The sequence below is a fragment of the Mauremys reevesii genome, linkage group 3 (genome assembly GCF_016161935.1).
Source record: "Mauremys reevesii isolate NIE-2019 linkage group 3, ASM1616193v1, whole genome shotgun sequence".
NCBI lineage: Eukaryota > Metazoa > Chordata > Testudines > Geoemydidae > Mauremys > Mauremys reevesii.
In genome coordinates, this window is record NC_052625.1 from 11,563,708 (window position 1) to 11,590,131 (window position 26,424).

Genomic DNA, 26,424 nt, shown 5'->3' on the forward strand with positions numbered 1-26,424 from the left:
CAAAAATGCTGACTTTGGTCCCTTACCCACACAGAGCAGATGATGCTTCCATTTATCATCCCAGGTATAATTAAATGATAAACCCTTCAAAACCATCTGCTTTCCCCATTAACCCGTCAGGAGCTGCAGATCTAGAGGGGCACAGATGACTGGGGTTGGGAAGAGACATCCCACAATATTTATATTTAAGAGCATCGGTGCTGACCTGGGACCCTCCCATCACTCATGCACTTTCCCCTGCCCCCTCAGCCACAGGCCCCCTTCCCCTATTCCTCCCCCAAGCCAAAACCTTACCTTCCCCCAGCACAGCCCCTTCCCCTCCTCCAGCCACAGATCTTCCTCCTCCCCCATACAGACCCCCCCAACTTACATCCCCCTCCTTCTTCCCCTCCCCCACCACTGACCCCCTTCCCTCCTCCAGCTCCCAGCCACAGATCCACCTCCTCTCCTCCCAGCACAGTCTCTCTCCTTCCCCCTGGCCAACTTCCACTCCCCTTCTCCTCCCCTGCCCCAGCCAGACCTTCCCTCCTCCTCCTTCCCCAGCCACAGACCCACCTCCTCCCCAAGCCAGCCCCCTCCCCAAACATCAACCCTCCTTCCCCACCAGATCCCTCTCCTCCTCCTCCTCCCCCAGCCACAGACCCTCCCTCCTCCTCCCCTCAGCCACAGACCCACCTTCTCTCCTCCTCCCCAAGCCAGACTCCTCCCCACCAGATCCACTCCCTCCTCCAGCCAGACCCTCCCTCCTCCTCCCCCAGCCACAGACCCACCTTCTCTCCTCCTCCCCCCAAGCCAGACTCCCTCCCCCCACCAGATCCACTCCCTCCTCCCCCCCCAGCCACAGACCCACCTCCTCTCCTCCTCCCCCCAAGCCAGATCCACTCCCTCCTCCAGCCAGACCCTCCCTCCTCCTCCTCCTCCTTCCCCCAGCCACAGACCCACCTCCTCCCCGCAAGCCAGCCCCAAACATCACCCCCTCGTTCCCCCACCAAATCCCTCTCCTCCTCCTCCTCCTCCTCCTCCCCCAGCCACAGACCCTCCCTCCTCCTCCCCAAGCCAGACTCCCTCCCCCAACACAGCCCCAACGTCACCCCCCCTCCAGCCTCAGACCCCTCCCCCCGCCACTGGCCGCCTGACACTGAGTCCCCTCCCCCAGCGCACACCCCTGTCACCCCCCGACCCAGCCCCAGCACCAGAGCGGGCCGGCGCCGCGCTAGCGGCTGTCTGCGGGCTCGCGCCCGAGTGGCCGTGCCCCGCGTGCGCGTGCACGCCGCAAGAGCGAGCGCCGGGCCGGGCCGGGCGCGTTCCCGCTGCCGAGGTGCCCTGGCCCCTGCCTGGGACTTGCCGCCCCGCAGAGAGCGCGAGGTCAGTGCAGGGAGCGCGGCGGCCCTCCCTCCCGCGGGCATCGGCGCGGGGGATAAGGACGGCGCCTGCGGGGGGATGCGCCGTGCGTGAGAAGGGGCCGGGGAGGGGGCTGCAGAGGCCGGGCCCTGGGGAGGGGGACGGGGACTTGTATGTGGGGAGGGGTCTGACTGAGGCCCAGGTAGTTGCTGGGGTAGGAAGGGCATGCGGGGGAGGGGGGTTATTTGGGGGGCGCTTTCCTGCGGGGGAAGGGTCTGGGGAGGCTGGTTCCGCAGCCTCCTCTTCCCGAGCTTGCACCCAGCAGCGTCTGCGCTGGGTGAAGTTTTGCCCTGTGCTATGGCCCTTGGTTGTGCAGCTTCATTCCTGGATGCTTGGAAAGGACCTCAGAGCCCCGGGGCGGGGGGGAAGCTGCTGCTGCTGCTGCCGCCAAAGGGCGAAGTAAAACCTCCCCTTGCGAAGCTCAAAAAGCTGGATTGATCGTGTCCGTGTTGGTGGTGGGGTTGTCACAACTTCTTGGGCTGGTTGTTTAGGAAAACACCTCTGAGTTGTGGAAGTTCTCAGATGTCACACAGTGGGGCCTGGGCAAATGAATTCCTGTTTTTTAAAAAAACCTAATAGCTTGTTGCCAATGTCTCTCATAAGAAAGAAAATAAATGATTAGCTATAGATTGGGTTACTCCAGAATTGAATGCCTTATTTTTTGTAATGTGTTCCAGGAGGTACTTTGGGTCTCTTTAAAAGTGGAAGGAAATGGGAGTGCACAGGAGCTCCCAAAGGAGAATCTGTCTACGTGAGAAAGTTGTGCCAGCTTTTAAGCCACTTTAGCTAAACTGGTACAAACAGCTGGGGGGTGGGAAAAGGACATTTATTTAAGTTTACTAAATTGAAATAAAAGTGCATGGGCTTGCCCCAGTTTAATTAAATGGGTTTAAAATTTGTGTTTAGCTAAACCTGGTCAACTTTTTAGGCAAGAATTCAGATGGGTGTTGTCACACTACTGTTGTCACTAAAATTTTATCTGTAAGAAACTACAAGAATAACAGAAGTTGAATATCTCCACAATATATGAATGAACCAAGAAATAAATGGCTTTAACTTGCTCATCACTCTGCAATAAAATATCAAGTGGGAGTAATATAAATTTGTGTCCTGATCCTGCAAACACACAAGTAACTTTGCTCAGCAGGGTCGTCCTTTTGAAGATAAATTCAGGAGAGTAAAGTTACTCCTGCACATAAATGTTTGGAAGGTTAGATCCTTGATTTGGAAAACAAATATTATATTATTTAAGTTTCCAAAATGGTGATGTTAACTATAGTAACTTAAAATACTATTTGACCTGGGACCATGTTCCTTTTAAAAGAAAAATACAGAGAAGGCAACTGGTGCATCTAAGGCAAGGCAAGGTACTGATCTACAAGTCTAGTAGAAAAGTTAATTTTAGACTATTTAGAGTATTTTTTCATGCTGTTTGTAGCAAGTGATTTGGATCTTGTTTATTTTAAAGACCACTTTTCTTCATGTGTTCTGCTACCCCAGAAGTTCTGGTCAGCCCAGAGTCCTTAGATATGTGTGTCTGGGGGCTGGGCATGGTTAGTAATTTGAGGGCCAGTAACTGGAATTTGCTTCTTTCCATCCCTTTTCATGAAACAGAGTTCAAAGTTGTTGATCTTCACAACAGGCTGTAAAGCCTGTTTGTTCAATCAGGCTGTTTCCTGGAAGATCCGTTTTTCTATACTGATGAAGTGTTTGAATTGATATTATGTTGATCTTTAAGTGTGTTTAAATATTAATTGTTAATGTGTCTAAATCAAAATAAGAAATATTGTCTATGTATATGGAGGTATTCTGTCTGAGTGACACTAGTGAAGCTGTTTTGCTCTGTTAGTAGTCTTACTATTCCTTATTAGCAGTTGTGCAGTCTCAAACATTAACATTTAGGGCTTTGTAGAGAAAGGTGGTATTGGTGGGCTAACTGTATATAATGCTCCCCACTCCCTTGCTGTCCAGAGACCAGAAAAACTCAGTGTCCCTACTGTGGCCCTGGAGCTGTGGCACGGAGCAAGAGCTTCTCCAGCCCTGGGGCCATGGCAGGGGGAGATTTTTCAGAGGCCCCAAATCCACCATTGCCCCGTCTCTTCCCACAAGGTTTGGGGAAGCAAAACCTCCCCTGGCCTCCATTATGCACCACCTAGGTCAAGGTAGTTGTTTTAAGTAGACAAGAACTAGTCCTACTATTTTCTATAAAGAGTGGTGTGTTCTGTCTTGAAACATGACATCTCTGGTTTAATTATAGAAATGAATTCTCCAAATTAATTCTTTAGTTTTGAAACTATTAACTTTATTCATCCAATGTTACAGTGTCTGGGAAAGATGAGCAATAGACAACTTTGGAGGTCGAAGTCCTCTGTTTATCCTCTGCAGTACGGAACAGCCAAATGCACTTTACGTTTTCTCATGTTTCTCCTCCAATATGCCTCCACTCTAACTTGCAGGAAACACCTTCAGAAGTGAGTGTAATTCTGACCCTTCAGCTTGTTTGCTGAGGCTGACAGCAGAGATACCAATTGTGATGGTGATTTTTATTGTGTGGACACTTGCCCATTAAAACCTGCATGCAACCAATTTTTCCCGATAGGTCACCAAATAGCTATTGGTGATGTTGACATGGAATTACTGCTCACTTAGGTTGAATTAAAGATGAAGATCTTGTGGTGACAGGCTCATATTCTGTTCTTATGAGAAATCTGGTTGTTTCTGTTTTGTGAACTTGTGTAAAAATATAATACTGGTTCTGTAGCAAGGTGATCTGTTCAGGACAAAAACTAGTTTTCTGTGGTAGATCAAAATAACAACCCGACACACTCCTCCCTCCCTGACCCAAAAAACCCCCAAACAAACATACATATTATTATTTGTATTACAGAAGCATCTAGAGGCTCCGACTGGCACTGAAGCCCTATTGTGGCAGGCATTGAATAAATATGTAGTAAGAGACAATTTGTGCCCCTAAAAGTGTAAAGATGAAAGAACAAATATTATTACCCTCACTTTACAGATGAGGAACAGAAGTACAAAGAGATTAAGGGACTTGCCCATGGTCACTCAAAAAGTCCATGGCAAAGCCCAGAATTGAACCCAGATATGAATCCCCCAATCCAATACCTTAACCACAAAACCATCCTATTATAAATGTGAGGAGAAAAGTTTAGGCAAATGTACACCTGGCTCCAGTCTTTTCAAACTCTGTATTTTGAGCCTGTCTTCCTTTCTTCGCCCTCCACTTGCTGGAAGCCTGTAGCCTCGGGAAATTATTATAAAAGAAGAACAAAGGAGTCTGGTGTTCTTGCCAGCCAATAAGCTATCGATATTTTTTTTTAACTGGGGGGGGGGCAGGGGGTGCTACTGACCCATGAATGGTCTCTATGGGCTACTTCACATTCTGAAGGACTACCTCTACCTCAGTGCATGATAGAATTGCCCTTCAAATCAGAAGAGGTTTTAATTACTTATTGAGCACATCCTCCAATTACAGAGCACTCATGCAGTCACAAAATGCCATGGCAAACATTTTGCAGTTGCTACTGAGGTGAAAGTACTCCTTCATAAAGTGAAGCGCAGCCTACACAGCTGCATAACCCAGGAGGCTTGCAGGTCAGACCATTCAATGGACCAATATTCAGTCAATTGGTGAAAAAAATGTATCTGAGTAATTTTGTTTGAAAACATTACATTTCCTAAGATGACAGTTTTGTGCCTTCCGCTTTGACCCAACGACTTTTTCTTCAAGGGTGTGAAAACCAAGCAAGTTTTCAGTCCACTGGGCCATCTGCTTTTCTTTGTCTAATAGCCATGAATCTCTTATCCTTGGGTTTGTAATGTTTTCAGGGGCAGGACCCCTTTCTAAATCTTTCCTCTGTGGGCTGAATACCAGTTAACCAGTGACTCACCTAGCCCACATGATAGTATGTTGGAGGATGCGCAGAGTCTATTCTGCAGCATCAGAGTGGAGTTGTAGGCAGCCACATATTATTCATAACAAATGTATAAGGTGCCTATCATTGTGGTGTCTGTTTTGTGTACATAATTAAATACACAGTAATAAATAATGCCATATTAGACATTTCACAATTGTTACTGAAGTCACTCTTTGCACTTGCAGAACTAACAGTGCAAGCACAAAGACCAGTAGATTTCAGTGTCAAGTTGATTTCAGTGGAACTGAGAGCATTTAAGCCAGTGCTGAGTTTTGACTCGTTTTGTGAATCTTTAGTACAGAGTACAACACTTCTGTAAAATCCTCTGTGTATAATGCAATTCAAGGATTTAGAATAGCTATAAAATCACTGCCACTATCAACTAGGTTGCTCTGCTCCTACTAAGAAACATCACTTTAAAAAAGTGTGTTACTATCATTAGAATTATAGTAAAATTGCTCCATTCACTTACGTGTGCTAAAAAAGTATACCCAGGCACAAAATATACATTCCATGTTTAGTACTACTTGCTTTGTCTTACACTTGCTGGCCTGTCAGACGAAGTTGTACTGGAGGAAAGTATTTCACAATTTAAATAAAGATTTTTCATACTAGATAAAACTTTCTAATATTTCAAGCTAACACAGAAATCCATTCACCTCAAATGATCTCTTAAAATAGCTTAGCAGCTCATGTTTGATTAGTTGTTTAAACAAGGATTTGTTCCTTCCTAGCTCATCATTATTTCCATTTCTGTCTCATTATGAAGTCAAAGCCCATGGAATTTCCAGAGGTCTCAGGCAGTGTTACCACGGAGGGGAAATTAAACCAGCATTTAGGTAATTGTTGCTGGACAACTACTCCTAAAATGGTTTAAAAAAAATCTTTAGTTGGAAACGGTGTATTCAGAAAACTAATTATATTGTTTATCTTGAAAATTCATTAAAATGAAGCACATGCCACTAAATTGTGAGGAGGAGGGAAAAGTATTTGAAATAAAAATACTGGAGCATGACTGATCTATTAGGCAAAATATGACTGAAATGTTTAGATCATGGGAAAATAAATGTAACTTTCTAAAATAATAGTTTCAAAGGAAAATACCGTTTAATTTTCATCTCACCTTTGGAACCCTCATTCTGAACTTGAATTAGCAAAAAAATCCACATAACAAAGCTCTTGAGGCAAGCTTTTAAAATTATGAACAGGTAATAGGATACAAAGCCTTTCACCTGTGTGCCCAAGATTAATTCAGCTCAGTGTGATATGGCCAAGAGCCATTTAAATTTAGGTTTCTAATGACTTGAATGTTTCAGATCCAGCTCAGGTTGGCAGTGACCAGAAATTATCACCTCAGGTGAAAAGTGTATATAGTATTCTCTCTTTCTCTCTCTATATATTTTACAGTATCACCAGTTGACCAGTTATGTACCCTGAACTTCACTTTTGTGAAAAGAGAGGGTCAGTAAAACAGAACAAAAAACTTCCATCACACTTTGAGTGCAACAGTTGTGAACTGACTGTTATGCCCATGGAGCAACATGCTCTTTTTTTCCTCTGATTGGATTAATGTTTGCTTTCCTTTTCTGTCCTTTTAAAATTCATTGAAAACAACAGACATTGCCAATTTTTTCTGTTTTTAAACTCATTTAAAATGTCTTTCACTGAATGCTGCCAGGTATAATCTCCCACTATAAACACAAGTCTGCCAAGTTACTGATTTGATTTAGATTTTTAAACTGCACTTTTTATTTGTAGTAATGTTTAGGGAATTGTAGTTTAAAACAAAATTAACATTATCTTGTTTACCCGTGATGGAACAATTACATTTACATTACAATACCTGACACTGGACTTTTTTTTGAAGGTTCCCTATGTTTTTCTTTACCAATTGTAAGGACTGCCAAACTGACAGTCCAGGGAGTTGATGTCTCCCATCCACAGAACAGGTACAATACAGGCAATGGTAATGTGAGCTTCGTTAATCTACTCTGCCAGTGTGCTTTAGCCCTGCTAAAAACTACAGATCTGTCTACATGCAAACATTGCAATACTTTAGCTGTATCAGTATAGTTAAAGTGGAACAATCTCCTGGACACCATTATGTTGATATAAAGCTGTTCCCATAGGGAAGGGATAAACTTTATCTGTATAAGGCACCTTTGTTTGGAATTATATACATGTAACTATTTTGTTAAAAAAAAAAAAATCACACCCCTAAATGAAATAGCTAAATCAATATAAAACTGCGTTGGCCACGCCTATCTTTAAGATAAGAAGGGAAGTTCCGTCTGCATAGAGATTCAGTACTCAGCCTCTCCACTGAGACTCTAGAAAGGGTGCTAATTGTAATGGTGGCATTATTGAAGTATGCTAGTGATCACTAGGAGCTCCTTTCTTATAGGGCACTGAACAATCATTAAATGCTAATGACTTTTGATTACTACTGACCTCTGTCAATTTAGAATTGGTGACCTAGAGATGAAAAGCTCTGTATCTCATTACCAATTTCCTGAGCCATCCAGTCTCTCTTTTATACATCCATTTTTGTAAGAGGCAGGATAGAATTAAAGTTGATCTGTTTGTCACCTACTGCAAAAAGGGTTGAATGCTGTCAGGTCTGATTTTAGAAACAAAAATGACAATCACTAAGGAAGAGATCTTACTTTTTGACCCAACAGATTTGGTGGAGGAAAATTACAATTTCTCAAGGTACTATGCAAAATTTGAGGTTAAATGAAACCAAAATCTTAACACTCCAGTGACTGAGGGGGCTTGAGATGCATAAATGGGAATTAGTAATTTCCATATTGGACAGAAAAAAATATTTTAAATTACTGTATCTCTTTTTATGGCTTCTGTAGGCCTTGAAGTAAATTTTCATCATGAGATTGTTTAGTTGCAGGTTTACTCATCCAACAATTTGTCTAAGATTAACTGTAGTCTTTAGTCACTCATTTTTGCGTGGATCCATTAAGAAACAAATTAGTGCTTATAGATTGAATTCTAAATACTGTATTTGGAATATTCCTTACCTATATTCACCAGGCTGACTGGCAGTAGATGATATGCACACCTCTACCCCGATATAACGCTGTCCTCAGGAGCCAAAAAATCTTACTGCGTTATAGGTGAAACCGCGTTATATTGAACTTGCTTTGATCCGCCAGAGCACGCAGCCCCCCCCCCACGGAGCACTGCTTTACCGCGTTATATTCAAATTCCTGTTATATCAGGTCGTGTTACATCGGGGTAGAGGTGTATGAGCACACTGGTAAAACTGTACGTGATGTAGCGATAAAACTTTTAATGCTATTCCATGCCATTTACAACATGCAGATGGAACAAAATGTTTGTGGGCTAATTAGTCTTAACAATAATATCAACTTGGAGAACTGCATCCCTGTAGCACGTGACATCAGAAATTTTGCTCGTTATAGCTATGGTCCAGACAGACTACGTTCATGCAGCAAATCCTGTTACAATAAGCGTACAAGATTAGCTTTAAACATTCATTTTGTAGATTTAATGTGGCCTGATTCGAGCATAATACCTAAAATGGATCCATAGCTCTTAATTGAATGGTACAACAATTGCTCCACTCTGTACTGTCAGCTACAAAAAAAAAAAAAAAAAGGCTATGTCACATTCTGGGCTCGATTATGCAGCCATTGAATAGGAATAATTCCCAGTGACGTCAACAGTAGTTGCACAATCCAGCCCTCCATTTGTAATGGACTTCTTTAATATGTATGGAAGGGCTTTGAAAATGTAAGAGACTACTAGCTAGAGATCTTTAAACCTGCCTGCCAGAAGCTAATACAGAAAACATCTAGGAGGAGGTGCATCACAATGACTGCTCCTCCACCTGGGTGTTAGCCTCTGACTAGTAGGTATGTGATTTATGAGCCCCCAGTAGGTTCAAGGGACATGATGAATCTGGTAGAGATGCTAACTGATAAACCCACATGCCCTCCATTTTATCACTTACATCACATTTAAAATCTGATTGAAATCAAACCAGAAGAAAGATACTTAAAATTTCCTGTCATTATAGAAATCGATGCTATTCCCTCATTTTAAATATTGTGTTCAGTTTTGCTCACTCCACCTCAAAAAGGATATCCGAGAGAAGATCCAGAGAAGGGTGGTGAAAAATTTTAGAGGCTTGGGAAAAATTTTGTATGAGGACGGATGAAAAATTTTAACCCTGGTTTAGTGAGGAGACCTGTAAGAGATGGCATGCAGAGATATGTCACGTAACCTCTCTGTACAAGTACAAGAGGACAAAAACTGGGAAAATCAAAGACAACTCATTTAAAACTGATAATTTTTTAGCACAACTTTGTGTTACACTGAGCAGTGAGTTCAACGGGTTACTACTGAAATAAAGATCTTAATAGGATTCAGAAAAGATATCTTCTGCAATTAGACTAGCTAGGATAAAATTTATGAGGGGATATCAGTTCTCATACTTGAGGACATAAGACAACTGCTAACTAGAGTTAGGAAGAATTTTTCCCAGTAGACATGTTATTAGTATTGGCCACCATAAGATGAGCTACTGCACTAGATGGACCATTGGACTGGTCTGAAATTGCCATTCTTTTTCCTATGCCACTTTACCTTTCCCCCAACTTTTCGACTGTTCTAAGATAGGAATGGTCTCTGCTATTTTACTCCAAATTCCTGGCTGGTGTCAGAGGTCTTGAGTACTATTCCTGTAGCCTCTCTTTCTGGAGGGTCCTTTGTGAATACAGCTTCAATTCTCCAGTGCAACACCAGATTGAAATTGTGTGATTCTGGTCAGTTTCCGCACTGACATTCAGAACTGTGGAGTTGGAAGGTTTTTGACAATTTCAGTGGGTTGCTTCTTGGGGGAAATCAAGCATCTCGTTTTTCAGATTCACACTTGAAAATGAGGTCAACCTAGGTACATCATTCAGGACTGAAAAATGTGCCCTGAGCGCCTTAGTTAGGTCAACATAAATATGCAGCTAGGTGGATAGAAGAGTTCTTCTGTTGACCTAACTACTGCCTCTGGGAGAAGTGGGTTAACTGCATCAATGGAAAAACCCCTTCTGGTGATGTAAGAAGTGTCTTCATTACAGTTGCACAGCTGCAGCACCATAACCATGCTGCTGTAGAGTCTGTAGTATAGACAAAATCAATGGATTTTAGGATCATGCACCACTTAGGTACTTTGGCAAATTTTACACATTGCTTTAAAATCAAAGCTTAAATTCAGCAGACATTTGTATGAAAAGTAACAGTGGACAGATTTTGTTAAGCACTGATGCTGAGTATTCATTCATGGTGTATATCAAGACTTACCTTTTAATGTGGGTATGCTCTCTATGAAAGGAAATGTAGAATTTGAACAAATAATTTTAATAATGTGTAGCAATAATTACTTCACCAAATGAAGACATACTTGGCTACTTTACAAAAGAAAAGTATGAATTTTCTCACTATTCACTTAGAATTATCTTCCCATGAACAAGATCTTGTGGTGATGGAGAACTGAGAAATCTGATGAAATCTTGTTTTTATTTCTGATTCAGGGTCCTGCTCATTAAAACAGAGATAAAAGTACAGCCTAATAAGAGAGGGTGATTTAGAAATCTTAGTTATCACTGCTACCACAGCATGACAGATATTCTGGGAAAAATGCCACAGTCCCTGAAAATAATTTTTAATAGCATGTGTAGACTTTTGAATGATGTCATTATAATGGCACCAACATAGTTAAAGTTGTATTAACATTTGTAGTGTAGTATGCCCCTCTGGCATCCTTCACAATAATCACAAGGCACTTTATAATCTTAAAAAGCTTAATTTTTTTAAAAAAAGCATTGCACATATATTACTTAAATTTGAATTTAAAATAGACTTTAGTTTTTTGACTTGTGACCAGAAGCTGATTTCCATAGGCTTATAACTCTCCTTTAACAGTTTGTAAGGGAATTGTGTAATGCACAATATCTCTGTCTTGAAACGTTTTCTTCCTTATTTCTAACATCTGGTGTTTGGGACTTTGCCTGCCTGTGCTTGAAGAATTATGAATTTCCTACATATTTTAACTTTAAAATTATTTCTAGTTATAATACTTTGGTCCCGAAACAAAGACAAAGCTGTTCTTAGAACAAATGGGTTTTTTTTATTGTATTTATATAATACAGAAATGTTCTGCTCTGGTAATATAAAATAGGGAATTAATGAAGAAAGAAAAGCTATAGAACATTAGAAAACCATCTTAGATGCCACAGAAAAGAGTGTGGAAGATAATCAGTTTGTTTGCTTGATGATGTTACCAGAAGCAGACTTCTTGTTTAGTCTGCAGAAGAGAAGGATGAGGAGAGATTTGATAGCTGCTTTCAACTACCTGAAAGGGGGTTCCAAAGAGGATGGATCTAGACTGTTCTCAGTGGTACCCGATGACAGAACAAGGAGTAATGGTCTCAAGTTGCAGTGGGGGAGGTTTAGGTTGGATATTAGGAAAAACTTTTTCACTGGAATGGGTTCCCTAGGGAGGTGGTGGAATCTCCTTCCTTAGAGGTTTTAAAGGTCAGGCTTGACAAAGCCCTGGCTGGGATGATTTAGTTGGGGTTGGTCCTGCTTTGAGCAGGGGGTTGGACTAGATGACCTCCTGAGGTCCCTTCCAACCCTGATATTCTATGATTCTATGATATGTTGTTATGATCTCGACTAGTCTTTCAATAGTGAGCAGTTCAGGGATAACTTGTTTTTTTAATTATGGTAAAATAGCAAATTGTGAGGTTACTAATGTGTATGTGGGCTAGAAAAGTACAACTTTGCAGAAGAACATGGATTAAAACCGCCCTAGAAGCAGGAAAGAACAGTCAGTGTTATACAGAATGCTAATGATGTTTACTTTAGTAATTTGTGCACAGATTGTATTTCTGTACTTGGACAGACTGGAATTGTTCTGTTCCACTGGCATTGGAAGGCAATGATTGCAAATCCCAAAATTAAATCTTTTAGTTTTTCCTGTTCCTAGATCACGTACTCTCATTCATAACTTTGCTATGGTTTCCTATCTCACACAGGAGTGACCATCATGTGACTTTTATATACTTAAGTAAAGAAGACTGGTTTTATGGCAGCTGGAAAAACAAAGAAATGTCATAGGTCCATAATCTGTCATAGCTCTTGGTCTCTATTGTACCATCAGTTCTTTCAGCCGCCCCGTGACAGATTTTGCTGCACGGCAGGAAAGTAGTCAAAGTAGTTTTATTTAGGCATATTTTCTATATATTGTGATAGGGCTTTTTACTATTATTCAGCTATTATCATCTTGTTAAATAAGGTTTTGTCTGATTTTTTTTTTAAATTTATTTAGACTGAATGTACATCAGCTCTTTCTTCCTCTTTTCTCAAGAAAGTGTGGCAGAGGACTGTACCTAGACTTACTATACATGCATTATATTTTCCAGAAGTTTGAAGTATGGTTGACTCCAGCCAGTTTGTGTTTAATGTTTCTTTTTCCAGGACTGAGTTAATCAGATCTGCCTATTCTGTTCTCCTTAAGAAATGCATGAACAGTTACAAGAGAGGGCCACTCGAAATCTACTGGAAATAATTCTGGGCATAACTTCTGGATTACTTTTGGCAAATTAATTGGGGGGAAAAAACACATGAAAATCCTAATTTTAGTTTATTGGAATAGTGTTTTATGAAATGGACTTTTTCCACACCTAAGCTCCTCTGTAGATCTTCTGACTCCCCACGCATGTTATTTTCTCTTCCCCTTTCTGCCAGACTGATACATTGAAGACCAGATCATTGCAATATTTGCTAGAACATTCATTTAGTTGTATCTGTAAAAGCTTGAAACCTTATTCCTGTGAAATGTCTCTTTCAGGGAGACTTAGGAAGAAAACATTACACATCCAGAAGGTTATCTTCACAACCATTTCTTTAAAAAAAACAAAACAAAACCCTCAAATTTTGCAAAAAAGTCACTACCCCTTATCCCATGTTATAAATTCCCTAAATCTGGGTTATAGTGAGAAATTTCCGTAGAGTGTATTTTTTTCCATTGACGACGAACATGACCTAGACTATCAACTTCCCCCCCACAAATCTTTCTATTGACAGTCTTCCATCTGTGACAGACTATAACCATATTGCTAGGTTAGATCTGCCATTTGAGGTTGCGTAACCTGTTTCTCAACGTTTGTACAGTGCTTTTAAGATGCAAGACACTATGTAAGTGTGAAGTAGTAGTAGTATCCTACCGAAGAGAGCAAAGGCTTAGCATCTGTGATATCTTCCATGAGTTTGCTGCATTTCTGTCCATTTTTCCGGATGCAATCCTGTTGTTGGACTAAGGCAAACACAGAGCCATTCTATTAATGCAGCCGTTACTCTTTTGGAGAAGAGAGTGGACAGGGAGAACGTACAGTCTATAAACAACCTGCAACTAGTTCTTGCAGTTAATGGGAATTAAAGACACCTTGAGCATGTTTGTTATAGAGCCCCAAGAACTGGGGTTGTAACCAGGTTTCATTAAATACCTGGAGTAAAAATCCTGGCCCCATTGAAACCCAATGGCAAAACTTCCATTGACTACAATGGGGCCAAGATCTCCCTTGGGAGGGATAGCTCAGTGGTTTGAGCATTGGCCTGCTTAAACCCAGGGTTGAGAGTTCAATCCTTGAGGAGGCCACTTAGGGATCTGGGGCAAAAATTGGTCCTGCTAGTGAAGGCAGGGGGCTGGACTCAATGACCTTTCAAGGTCCCTTCCAGTTCTAGGAGATTGGTATATCTCCTATTATTATTATTATTATATTATCTCCCTCTTCCACAGCTGTCTTGGGAAACTGGTTTGGTTTAGCCTAAAAATCACTAGATTTAATTTTCTAAAAAACTTGAAGAAAATTGTGAAATTGTCTATGAGTAGTGGATCATTTACAAAATAAATAACTTTAATGTGATACTTTGGGGTCCTTCTGTTCGGGGGAGGGGGGAACAGTTTTAGTCATGTCTCTTAACTTTTCTGATGCTCAGCTCAACACTAAGGCCTCCCAACTCCACATTTAAATTGTTGAGCAAGTCAGTGGCTGAAAAGTAAAATTCTCCCATAATAAAACTGGTTGGCTTAGGTAGGCTTAGTTATCTAATTCTTCTGTTATTTCAGAATGTGTTTATTAATGAAATCTTCATTTATTCATATCTAAAACTATGATTTTGACAGACTCCTTCGATAAGACAAAGTTTGTCATCTAAAGCTTTGAAACATTGATTAAATGTATGGACACTGTTTGAATCTGATTTGCACATCTAGAAGTTTGCTTCTGATGCTGATGCAGTGCAACCATGTCTGGTGTAACTTGGCTTAATTAGTACTGCTCAGTGATTTGGGACCGGTATCAAAGACTCTTATGTTAGCAAAAACATAGTGAGTTAAAGCTAAAGCTGTGACCTCTTCTCCATTCATGTTGGACCAAAGTATAAGCTGCACCAAAAAGCACTGTTTAACTTCATCTTTCTCTTTTATGCTGCAAATCAATTTGCTTTAATTTAGTTCTGATTAACCATTATATTTTTATAATAATGGGTTGGGAGAATTCAACAGAAATACATAGTAGAGCTACATGGAATATTTACTACTTCAGAAAGTGTGTCTCTAATAGAAATATTTAAATACAAAGCTATTCATCTTTTTACTTAATGTGGGGCTCTTCTTATGATGGTGAACATCTGAGTAACATCAGGGATTACTAAAATATAAAAGATACCTAGAATTTATACATTCCTGTCTAGTCATGCCCTGATGTAACTATGCAATTTCCTTTATTACATAGACTACACATTAAATGCTTTCCCTTTAATATTAGAGCTATGCACATTACAATAGGTGTCACTGTGCTGCTGGGTCCAATCGTTATCGGTGACTTCAGCTATTGGCTCAGAACACTGGCTGTCTGACTCCATCTGCAGGGCTGTAATACCTACTCTGTTCAGATCCATTCAACACACAAGTTCAGCCAGCTGAACAGCCTAGCAGTGCTACGGCACATCTTGCTAGCCTAATTCAAAAAGCCAGTGCGATAGCTAGATGCATACTCTCTTTGCACAATGTAGCACTTTGAGGTGATTCAGTTTCAGGAAATTTGGAAAAGAGCTTGCAAGTAAATAAAACTGGGAGTCACAATGGAGATGTATTTAACAAGTCAAATACTGGATCAAACTTAAAGCCAGTTTCTTATTCAGTACACTGAAAAGGTCACCTTGTCTTGCTGGAAAAGAAGCAAAATCTCAGCTTTGCTGCTTTTTATTTAACAGCTTGGCTCCTACTTCAATTTTCTTCATGTTCTTACCTAGTTAGGCTATCTAGCTATACAAACAAGGATACTCATGGTAGATGACAAGGGAAAGAACATGAAATGTCTCACCTTCTTCTTGATGCTTCCAGAGACAGTCAAGAACAGGTCCAAGAAAAGCTCTAAGAAAGGAAATAGCAGCAGCAGCAGCAGCAGCAGCAAGTTGCCTCCAGTTTGCTATGAAATCATTACCTTGAAGACCAAAAAGAAGAAGAAGATGGCTGCTGATATTTTTCCCAGAAAGAAACCAGCCAACACTAATACAACTGCTGTCCAGCAATACCACCAACAAAACCTCAACAACAACAACACTATCCCTGCCCCCAATTGGCAAGGGCTTTATCCCACCATCCGAGAGAGGTAAGTTCAAGAGAATTTATTTTTGATGTTTAAATGAAGTGCTGAATTGTAGCAAAACAGGTTTGCAATGTTAAATTTAGTTTCCCATTTATACACATTGAATAAAACATGCTACTCCTTTTCCCCAAGCAAGTATTTGGTAATGGAAAAATTTTAGTATCTCTTTCCGGACAGTGCAGCTGTTTTCCTGAAGTAGTACAAATGTTGTAAGCTGCAGTACTTTAAGCTGATAGGTATTTGCATGCAGACTTACATGTTTGTTGTTTTAGCAATACATGTTCTTGATTTTAATTTTCACTTTTTGAAAAGTTTTCACAAGTTTTTCTTGGATCTGTTTTCCCCTAGTATATTTGTGTGTGATCGTGTGCAAAGTGGTCAGAAATTGTGTGACCTGGTTTTTTTTGTTTGTTCTTTAGCTGGTTTGTTACTGAAATGCTACTTTAAGATGTTAAAAAGTTTCATCTCATGGGTCTGGGGTGGGAGTCGGATGCCAGATTACATAAATTAACACATTGCCTCTGTCTGTAGAAATGCAGTGATGTTCAACAATGACTTGATGGCAGATGTTCATTTTGTGGTTGGGCCACCAGGTGGGACCCAGCGGTTGCCAGGACACAAAGTAAGCAACAGCTGCATTATCAGTTCAGATGTGGGAATAGCAAGAGTAACTTCAACTGTAACAGTGTAACTTACTGTGGGAGACTCCAATTCTTTGTGACAGACATAAATTTTGAAATGGCTTTGTCCAGTGAAATACTTTATTTTTCTTTGTATTTCCAATTAAATATTGTGTTGTGATGAAAGAGGCTTTATGTAAAGTTGGGAAGACTGTTTTTTGTCTCTTTTTATGGTTGGTGGTGTAAAGATTTTCTAGGAGTAATAAAGTTCAGAAATTCACTTTGTTCTTTGAAGATAAAACATTTAATTGTACAAGGTAAATGGTAGGAAAACGTGTAATTTTGTTAGTAAGTTTGCCTTCATTCTCACATAATAGTATCTAATTTCTCTACCCATGAAGCTAGTATACTCATAGTGGTAGTTGCTGTCCCTCACTGTTTTTATTGGCAATGCTTTCAGTTTATCGCATGAAATAAGATTTCCCTTTCTCAACAGTACGTCTTAGCTGTTGGGAGCTCTGTATTCCATGCAATGTTTTACGGAGAGCTTGCTGAGGACAAAGATGAAATTCGTATACCAGATGTTGAGCCTGCTGCTTTTCTCGCTATGCTGAAGTAAGCATCATTCTTCTGCTGGAAATGTATTTGTTTATGCTGTATATGCACAGCAGTACTGTCACAGTTCAAATATTGGATATCCGTCTAAACAGAGTCATAAAACTAGAAATGAAGTAATTGTTCAAAAATATGCCTCCCACTATATTTTAATTGTTTAAAACTTCTATTTTCACTGAACTCTTCTCTCACCCTCTATTTCTAGACACGGAAACATTAGGCTAATGTAGGCAGTTGTTATAAATAATGACTGACAGGAGATCTTTGAGCACATTGTAATGCCTATTGATTTGATTTGTCACTACACTTGCTACACAAAAGGAGGGAGTTACTAAAAAGAATTGTCAGCTCTAACAAAAAACCTATTTTACTTCGAAAGTATAGTGAAAAGTAAAAAAAAAAATTGGAATTTCTGGGTTCATACACTGACATTGTGCTCTAGCTCTTTTGTATGCTTACTGTACAGAGTTCTTGTCTGTTCAGAACACCCCCGAGTTACTGAATGCAGCCACTGAAAAGTAAAACCTTTATTTTATTTAATATTGGGCATTTGGAACGTATTAAAAATAAAGGGCTGTTTAAATGAACGTATTCCCCCTCTCTGTATATCTGGTTTCTTTCTGCCAACCTGATTCGGAACTAGGTTGCTTTTTCGCTGAATGAAGGGGATGTAATGAAATACTAATTGTTCCCCTGCTGAATTATCCTTGGCTGTCACTATAAACTTTGATTTTCAAATGGAAATTATATCACCCAACCTCTATAATTTGGAATTTTTTTCCTCTGGTATTTAACACTGTCATTGGTTACTTTGGGACCCTGTTGTTTCTCATTTTAATTGAGATCAATATCCAGACCCTTTTAATATGCTACTGGTTTTGTTGCATGCAATAGTGAAATTGCTAGTTAACAGCTTTATAAATATACTTCATGGATTGCCTTGATTTGTGATTGCAAACAATGGCATGGTAGATATAGTGTTCGAAGTTTTATGCAGCTGCAGACTTTTCAGTTTGTCAGCAGGAACCTCAGAAATATTTGGGATGCATGTTGACAGATGCCTTTCCATGAAAATCAAAGGTCACTCAGCAATTTTAATATGGAATTGAGACAACGTTATGATATGCTACCACATGTGAATAGATACATTGCAGATTTTCATTTTGCACATTGCTATTTAAAACATGTTTTTCATACAGCTAATACTTTAACTTTACAGAGTGAGATGTAGCTAGACTTTCTCTCTGCAAGGGGCGAACGTAAGGTACTTTAATGTAGCAGTAATAAAATTATGTAGACAGAGTTGCTGTTCCAATAGAAAAGAAAAATTAAACTTGCCATTTAAAGAATACATGGATTTTGAAATCTGCTTGAAGAGATTTGTACAGTGGGGCAAACCTGAAAAACAAGAACTTTAATACCAAAATCCAGTGCCTGACGAATTCTCTTGACAATAGCAAATTAGGAAACTTTATCTGAAAAGTGGGGGGATTCAGCCATCAACTTCTTAAGAATCCAAGCGTTCATTTAAAAAAAAAATCTAGTTATTTTGGTTGTGCAGATTACCTTCCAAATGAGAACTTGATGCAGTTCTCTTTCCCTGAATCTGCAGTGCTCTAGTATCTCTACTGATGTTCAAAACATTCCCAAGCAGCAGCATGAGACTGAAGGTCCAAAACACTCAGGCTACAGGAAGAAGAGAGTAGAAGAGAATTTGCACCCATCCCTGCAAAGCAGGAACGAGAGGAGCATTTAGTCGAACCCTCTTCTCGCCAGGTCCCCTTTTCAACAATCAAGAGGAATACAGTGTAATCTTTTGTAAGAAAAGAAAGCGTTGGAAATGCTCATCTTCTTCTAAGCCATGAACTCTTATAATGTGATATACACTAATCTGTGTTTGGGTATTAGTTGTTAATAGTGTTTAGTTGATTAATTTTGTAGTGGACGCATGGAAGACAAACACCAGTAAACCTATTATTAGATGCAGAATCTTCAGTAGTATCCGTTATTGGCATGTAGTAATTATGCCCCCTGCAAAATTGATTAGCTATTCACTGTAGCTTTACAAAGACAAAACAGTTACATGTCGCTAAATGCATATCCTAGTTGGCACACTCAGTTAGTGTCTTTAACCCTGAAGACCAGGATTCAAATAATAAATTAAAATTAGACTGATGGTCTCATTCTAATCCCAGCCTGTGCGCATCACACAGTTTGTACAGCTGAGGAATAGACTAGGACTGGAATGTCAGCAGTTGCGGATCAGGATAGAGATGCATTGACAGAATGAGAAATGTGGAATGCTGCAGAGAGCCTATCTGTGCTATGGCTGCTTCAAACCAGTGATATTACTTCTCCACTTCCATGAATATTAAACTCGCAGGTTTTGTACTGTTTAAATTTAAAACAGATGCCGCCCTACTTTTTTTTGTATTAACAAGCAGAGAGGGAGAAAAAGTTGGAGGTTTAGGAGGAGAATTATAAAATGGAACAAATTTGGAGAGATGACGGTAGAGAAAACAAGAAAATATGTAGACCCTTAGGGACCCAAACCTGCAATTTATGCTTGCATGCGTAATTCTTACTCCTGCAAGTAGTCTCATTGAAGTCAAGAACTAAAGGTCCCAAGATTCAGTTCTATATTAATGTTTTTATTCATTACTTGCTACATTTCATTGCATCAGAGTTTATATACTCTAAACGGAATTTTTCAAGTGTGACTTAGAGTAGCATTTTTAGAGGCACATTACTGTGAAAAAGATCTCATTTTATTTGACCCCAATTTTTCAAGAACTCATAATTGGTGTTATTCTCTGCCCCATTACATGTGGTACATTACTAGTTTTCCATCATTAACTGGAAATCTGCCCAAGCAGGTTGGAGTCTGCCATATCCTGATTCATGAAAACCAAACAACAAAACAAGACTTATACATATTTACAGTAAAAACAAAAACAGCCATAATGAGAGATGGGTTGATATTAATCCAGTAAATGTCATTTTATCATTTATTTTCCTAGGCTTTGTATATCCTGTGAAATTGCATCATTTTAGAAAACCAGTTAACATATTTTCCTTAGCATGACATGCAATTTTGCCTTTAGTGGCTCAGCCACAACAAGCAAGCATATTTTTAAACATAACTCCCTTGTTCACTCTAAAGACAAATTTACATTTAACATTGTTTCTAACAGAATGCATTTATCCAGAATAGATAGGACCGAATGTGTGAGATATTAAAAACAAGGTGCCTAATTCATTATTTCCCCAACAGTAGTGGACCTCAGGAATTTAATCACGTAAACAGAATTTAGCTGAATCTCTTCTGTTTTGACATGGCAGTGAGTCTTAACAAGTTTTCTTCCATAGGAAAGTGAGAGAATACATTTTTTCTGGGGAAGCTAGCATGTTGTAGCATCAGTAAACACATGAAATCCTTCCCTTTACAATCTGAGGTTAGTTAGTGTAAGAGGTTTCATCACTTGATTGCAAATCTTAGAGCCTATGGCATGATGATGGTATTTGATGTATTTTGACAGTGTTACACTTCTGAGAGCCTAGATATTAAACTAGTTTGTCTTGGCACCCATGTCTGATGTGAAGTGTTTGTTATTGCTGAAAAACTCACTTTTCTTTTCCTTTGCACATGTCTGAATAAAGTCACCATATAGTTCACCAGAAAAGGAAGTTCAATATATGTCCACTTGAAGTTCATGTCCTAGACAGTATTAACTGTTGTTTTAGCCATATAAACCAACCCTTCTTCAAGAACCTTGATTGACATGAACCCTTTTGGGGGGTGAAAAAAATCTCATTAATCAAGTCATTTATTTGGAATTTTTTCACCCAAGTTTGCTAGGATCTGGATACATTAGAGTCACTCCCATATTGGAATTGCTGATTGACTGTTTAGAGTGCGTTCTCTACCTCATTATTGAAAGCAACTGTTATTGAACTTGGAAGAAAATGGGAATGAAGGGGTAGCACTTCATAGTTTTATCAATTTCTTTGTGTAGCATGTGACCCAAATGCAAGGCCCAATTCATCGTTGGCATAAGCCCATTGACTTCGATGAGCTTAATCCATGGATGAATTTGGCCTGTAGTTTCTTTATCGTGTAATTTGAAGTAGGATTTGATTTTTCCAGAAAGTATTTCTTAGTTTTAATACTGCACTGCACCATTCGAGTGCCCTCTGCTTCGAGTTTTCAGGTGTTATTGACAGTCAATGTCTTTTTACTGAAGAGCAGTGTTACATGTGCGTATTTTATTTCAGATACATCTATTGTGATGAAATTGACTTAGCTGCTGATACCGTGCTGGCCACTCTTTATGCTGCCAAGAAGTACATCGTTCCTCATCTTGCCCGAGCATGTGTCAACTTCCTAGAGACGAGCCTAAGTGCAAAGAATGCCTGTGTGCTGCTCTCCCAGAGCTGCTTATTTGAGGAACCTGACCTGACCCAGCGCTGCTGGGAAGTGATTGATGCTCAAGCAGAGCTAGCTTTGAAATCGGAGGGGTTCTGCGATATTGATTTTCAGACGCTTGAAAGCATCCTCCGAAGGGAGACGCTGAATGCCAAAGAAATTGTTGTTTTCGAAGCTGCGCTTAACTGGGCTGAAGTTGAGTGTCAACGACAAGATTTACCTGTTAGCATAGAAAATAAACGCAAGGTCCTAGGGAAAGCTCTCTACCTGATTCGCATCCCTACCATGGCACTCGACGACTTTGCAAATGGTGCTGCTCAGTCCGGGGTGCTGACTCTCAATGAAACCAATGATATCTTCCTTTGGTATACAGCTGCCAAAAAGCCAGAGTTAGAGTTTGTGAGCAATGCCAGAAAAGGCCTTGTCCCCCAGCGTTGCCACCGCTTCCAGTCTTGCGCCTACCGCAGCAACCAGTGGCGCTACAGGGGTCGGTGTGACAGCATCCAGTTTGCTGTTGATAAGAGAGTTTTCATTGCTGGCTTTGGGCTGTATGGGTCTAGCTGTGGATCAGCAGAATATAGTGCAAAGATCGAACTTAAACGCCAAGGTGTTATCCTAGGCCAGAACTTGAGCAAGTACTTCTCAGATGGATCTAGCAACACTTTCCCAGTGTGGTTTGAGTATCCAGTGCAGATTGAGCCTGATACCTTTTATACAGCTAGTGTGATACTGGATGGCAATGAACTAAGCTATTTTGGACAAGAAGGAATGACTGAAGTTCAGTGTGGGAAGGTAACTGTTCAATTCCAGTGCTCTTCAGACAGTACTAATGGCACTGGAGTGCAGGGAGGGCAGATCCCAGAACTCATATTCTACGCCTGAGCAAAAATGTTTCCAGAGGACGAGTTTGACCTGAAGTACACATTTGGTTCAGACCTACTGATGCTTAGCTTGTTACCTGCAGCTGTGATCAGTACAGAGACTATATAATTAAAAGCTGTGGATAGTTACTGCTTGCTGGACTTGTAGCCTCTTTTGGTGATGAAATTTAAATGTAACATTCAACTTTAACTGGAAGCTCTTAAGAGCAAGGAAGTTCCTAAAGCTTTGTTTGAGTCAGATATACCTACGCCCACGATTCCCAGCCTGTCTTGTTGGCGTGCCCCTACTTGCAGTGGATCAGCAGTTGGACGCCCTCCCTCATATCTCCAATGGACTGTGCCCCCAATACACTGGATGCTGTCTCTTTTGGTCCATTTTCTCTTTCTGTCTCAGTTCTTTTTTCCTTCTTGTCTTTTTTCTCTCTGCTTCTCCTTATTTTTTGCCCTTGTTTTTTGCTCCCCAACTCTCCAGAAGGCTACATGCTGCTCAGAGTCAGGGAAGGGGCTCCACAAGGTTGGGCTGCTTTAGTTCTTACAGCTGAGCCAAGTGTTATGAGGCAGATAAGAGAAGCTTGTGTGTGAACCCACAGCCCCATAGAGGCAAGCCAGTCCCGTAGGTGGCCAGCTGTATTGGGGATGGCTGCAAGAGAAGAGAGGGAGGCAACAGTCAAGGAGCCACACACTGCTGTATACACAGATGCAGGATCATGCTTGCAGCCGGGATGAGCTGGGCTTTTCCCACCAGCACCCTCTTGAGCTCCTCTGACTCATTCCCTTAAGACTGGGAAATACTTGTATACACACAACCTGTGTAGGTGGCTTCGAAGCATTTAACCAAATGTTGCAATAGTTCTACTGAGATGCTTTTAAAATTGCTCTCATTTGGCCCACTACTAAATAGCTGGGTGATGATATCTAGCATGAGACAAAGGATAGGTTAGTTTACATAAAACATTTGGAGAGGGATTTTTTCCCGCTGTACAAATGAAAATAAACATCACTCCACAGTAACATGTCCCAGTCCTGAGTTACATTTTCCTTCTCTGTAATGTGAGCTTTATTATATTATTGCCGCACAATCTGACTCAGCAGATAATTAAATAGATGATAGCAAGAAAATTCCCCAGAGTGGACTATGTCTGGTGGTGAGCACCAAATGTAATACAGTGAAGGGAAACGTGTGTCTAATCTCTTGCAATTAGTTTTAATTTAAATGTGAAATGGAGGATTGTGTGGTCCAAAAGCTTTTTTTCCCCCCCTGAATTACTTTTCAAGCTTTCTGTAGTTCTGCCTGTATTTTTGGCAGGAAGGGACTACAGACTCATTGCTGTTTAAGAGGGAAGGAAATCAGTGTAACTAAAAGATCCAAGTACTATTTAAACTTAAATAAAGTCCACACTTTGGAAAAGAAAATCCTTAGTCACTAGATTGTGAAAATTGCTTACAAAGAGGACACTACTGAGGTAATTTGTCTCACCTTTATAATACCTCTGAAGTGGTTATATTTTCTTTCCATATTTTAAGCTAAAATAGAGGCCCAAATGATTCTTTGGCCAGGCTAAAGACTAATGTCTGTGCTACATTAAATATAATCATCAGTTTTACAATGGAACCGCTTTTCCCGTATGGTTACTTATCAGTTAATATTATTACTCCACCTACTCCTTGACTGCTGGAATCTTGCCCTCTGGCCGTCTCAAAGTGCTGGTATGTTTCTGCAGTATCCAAACCATGATCTGGAGTAATGACAACCGGATTGGAGTAGGCATCAAAAACTCAAAGACCTAAGCCAGTCTTCCCTGTCCTGTGGATGATGAAAAGAAGAGTGAGGGGAAGACTGTTCTGCAAGTACCATGTTCTTTATTCACTGTAATGGTTACAATTTTACATACATGAGCAAATACATTATTTCGGAAGTATAAAATACCCTCAGAATATATAGAAAATGCTTTTTATAACAGATGTACCTAAACTAGACTGTTAGTGAGATCTGCACAGAATGTTCCCTGGAAAACTGAAGGGTTTTTTTTTGTTTTTTTTTAAAGCTCCAGTTAATTATATTTAGATCTCTCAGCAACCAAAAATATACACGCAGTGTAATTTAATGGTTGGGGAAATATTTATTGAAGAGACAACGAAGGAATGTAAGATTGTCATGGGATAATAGTCATCTACGTGTAGACGTTATCTGAGCAGTAGTTGAATTTTTTTAAAATAAACTTTAAAGCAAAGACTGGCCAAGTTACTGTATATGAAATGGTTGACATAGATATAATGGCTCTGTCTGAATGATGCTTATGGGGCAGAGTGACAGAATGCAGCTATTTAACAATGTTACAGCAAGTAACTGATTCATTTAGAACAGACGTACGTGCCTCACAGTGGGACAAAAAGTGTACTGTACTAGTATGGATAAACCAGTCTCTGACTGGTTCTAGTTTTTTGGTGTTTTTCTTTTTAATTTATCTACAAATAAAGGCTGAGCATCTATTAAACTGACTGGCTGGAACAGATAGTTATGGGATCAAATAATGTATAGCTGTGATATATAGAAAATTAGCTGCTTTTTTTTTTTTTTTTTTTTACTTGTTATCCCTTGAATATTTTTGACAAAGTAGAATGAAAGCTTTGCTTCTTGCTTAATTCCTCTGAATCTGTTCCAGGTATAAATTAGACTTGTTGCCTATGGTCAAAATATTTAAGCTTGGATCAATAAAAACTTAGACACCTAAATAAGTGGCTTGATTTTTGAGAGGTGCTTGACACCAGCAAGCCCATTGCAGTAAATAGAATCTGCTGTTGCCAAATACTTTGATACATCAGGCCACGTAATTAGGTGCCTAAATATGGATCTAGAGCTGGTCAACTAACTTTAGGCATCCAAGTTTGAAAATGTTAATCTATATTTTGAAAGCACCCGATGTATGATGCTGGAACGTAAACACAACTTCAGCAAAAAGAAGATTATGTAGATGGTATTTTATGGCGGTCTTTACTACTTGTATATTGATTTTGCTGGTAAAGGGAACTAAGATAGGGCATTGTAATGTAATATGCTTTAAGCATATCTGAAATAGTATTTAAATATTCTAATTTCCACATACTTATTGCACTGAACTGTTTTTTTAATTGTTGTGATAAAGTCAGCTAATTTCAGGTCACAGCGCCCAGTTATGCTTGACCTTCAGCTTACAGCATTATTTATGAAGGACAGATATATAAATATGAAGTACCTCATGTTGAATGTTATTGTACTGTATCTTTAATGTAACAGTGCAGATCTTGTAAGACACATGAATGTGTATAATCACATTAAACATATAAATAAAACTGGTTCTTATACAGTTGTTTCCTGTGGTACTTTTGAAGCATCCGTGGAATAAATAGTGAAATCCTTACTTTGGCTATTCTTTTTAGTGTTTTCCATTGTTCTAGATAATTGTGCAGGAGTATTTGTTAAGCTTAGGTATTCTGGGATCTTTTGAACCCAAAAGAAGTAAAAGTCTGAGGGAAAACCAAGGAAGAACAATGAATATGTTAATCAGTTACATTGTTAAGACTGACGATTAAGCTAATGAGATGGAGTGAATGAATTCATTTATATGCTTTATGAAATTTCTTGTCTACTAGCATTTTAATATTTTCTATTAATATTACCAAGCTGGGGGGAGGATCGTGTGTCATTCTGTTTATTCTAAAAGACAGCGGGTACAGAAAGCGACCATAGCGGTCCGTCCTTAAGATTCTGGAACAGGGTACACTGATAGAATTCAGAAACATTTATGGTGCAGGCTGAAAGAGACCTGAGAAAGAGGTTGTTCCCTATTGGAAATTTGA

At 39.8% G+C, this 26,424-nt stretch overlaps 1 protein-coding gene across 4 annotated transcripts; it reads left to right on the forward strand.

The window, feature by feature from the left end:
- Positions 1-1,297: 1,297 nt before the first annotated feature.
- On the forward strand, positions 1,298-25,929 carry BTBD3 (BTB domain containing 3). Of its 4 annotated transcripts, XM_039532238.1 has the most exons (6): positions 1,325-1,365; positions 3,724-3,872; positions 15,781-16,048; positions 16,577-16,667; positions 17,162-17,280; positions 21,556-25,929. In XM_039532238.1, exons 3-6 carry the CDS (start codon positions 15,906-15,908, stop codon positions 22,586-22,588), a joined length of 1,386 nt encoding a protein of 461 aa, XP_039388172.1. In that variant the 5' UTR covers positions 1,325-1,365; positions 3,724-3,872; positions 15,781-15,905; the 3' UTR covers positions 22,589-25,929. The 4 variants fall into 4 exon arrangements, with proteins under 4 accessions (XP_039388173.1, XP_039388172.1, XP_039388174.1 ...); XM_039532239.1 differs by lacking the exon at positions 3,724-3,872 and having other exon boundaries at positions 1,298-1,365; XM_039532240.1 differs by lacking the exons at positions 1,325-1,365; positions 3,724-3,872 and adding an exon at positions 6,164-6,178.
- Positions 25,930-26,424: the final 495 nt, after the last annotated feature.

Coding starts and splice junctions, on each gene's coding strand:
- BTBD3 (XM_039532237.1), top strand. CDS start 15,723: ATGGTAGATGACAAGGGAAAGAACATGAAATGTCTCACCTTCTTCTTG. Junction 16,049..16,576: donor TATCCCACCATCCGAGAGAG/GTAAGTTCAAGA, acceptor CTCTGTCTGTAG/AAATGCAGTGATGTTCAACA. Junction 16,668..17,161: donor AGCGGTTGCCAGGACACAAA/GTAAGCAACAGC, acceptor CTTTCTCAACAG/TACGTCTTAGCTGTTGGGAG.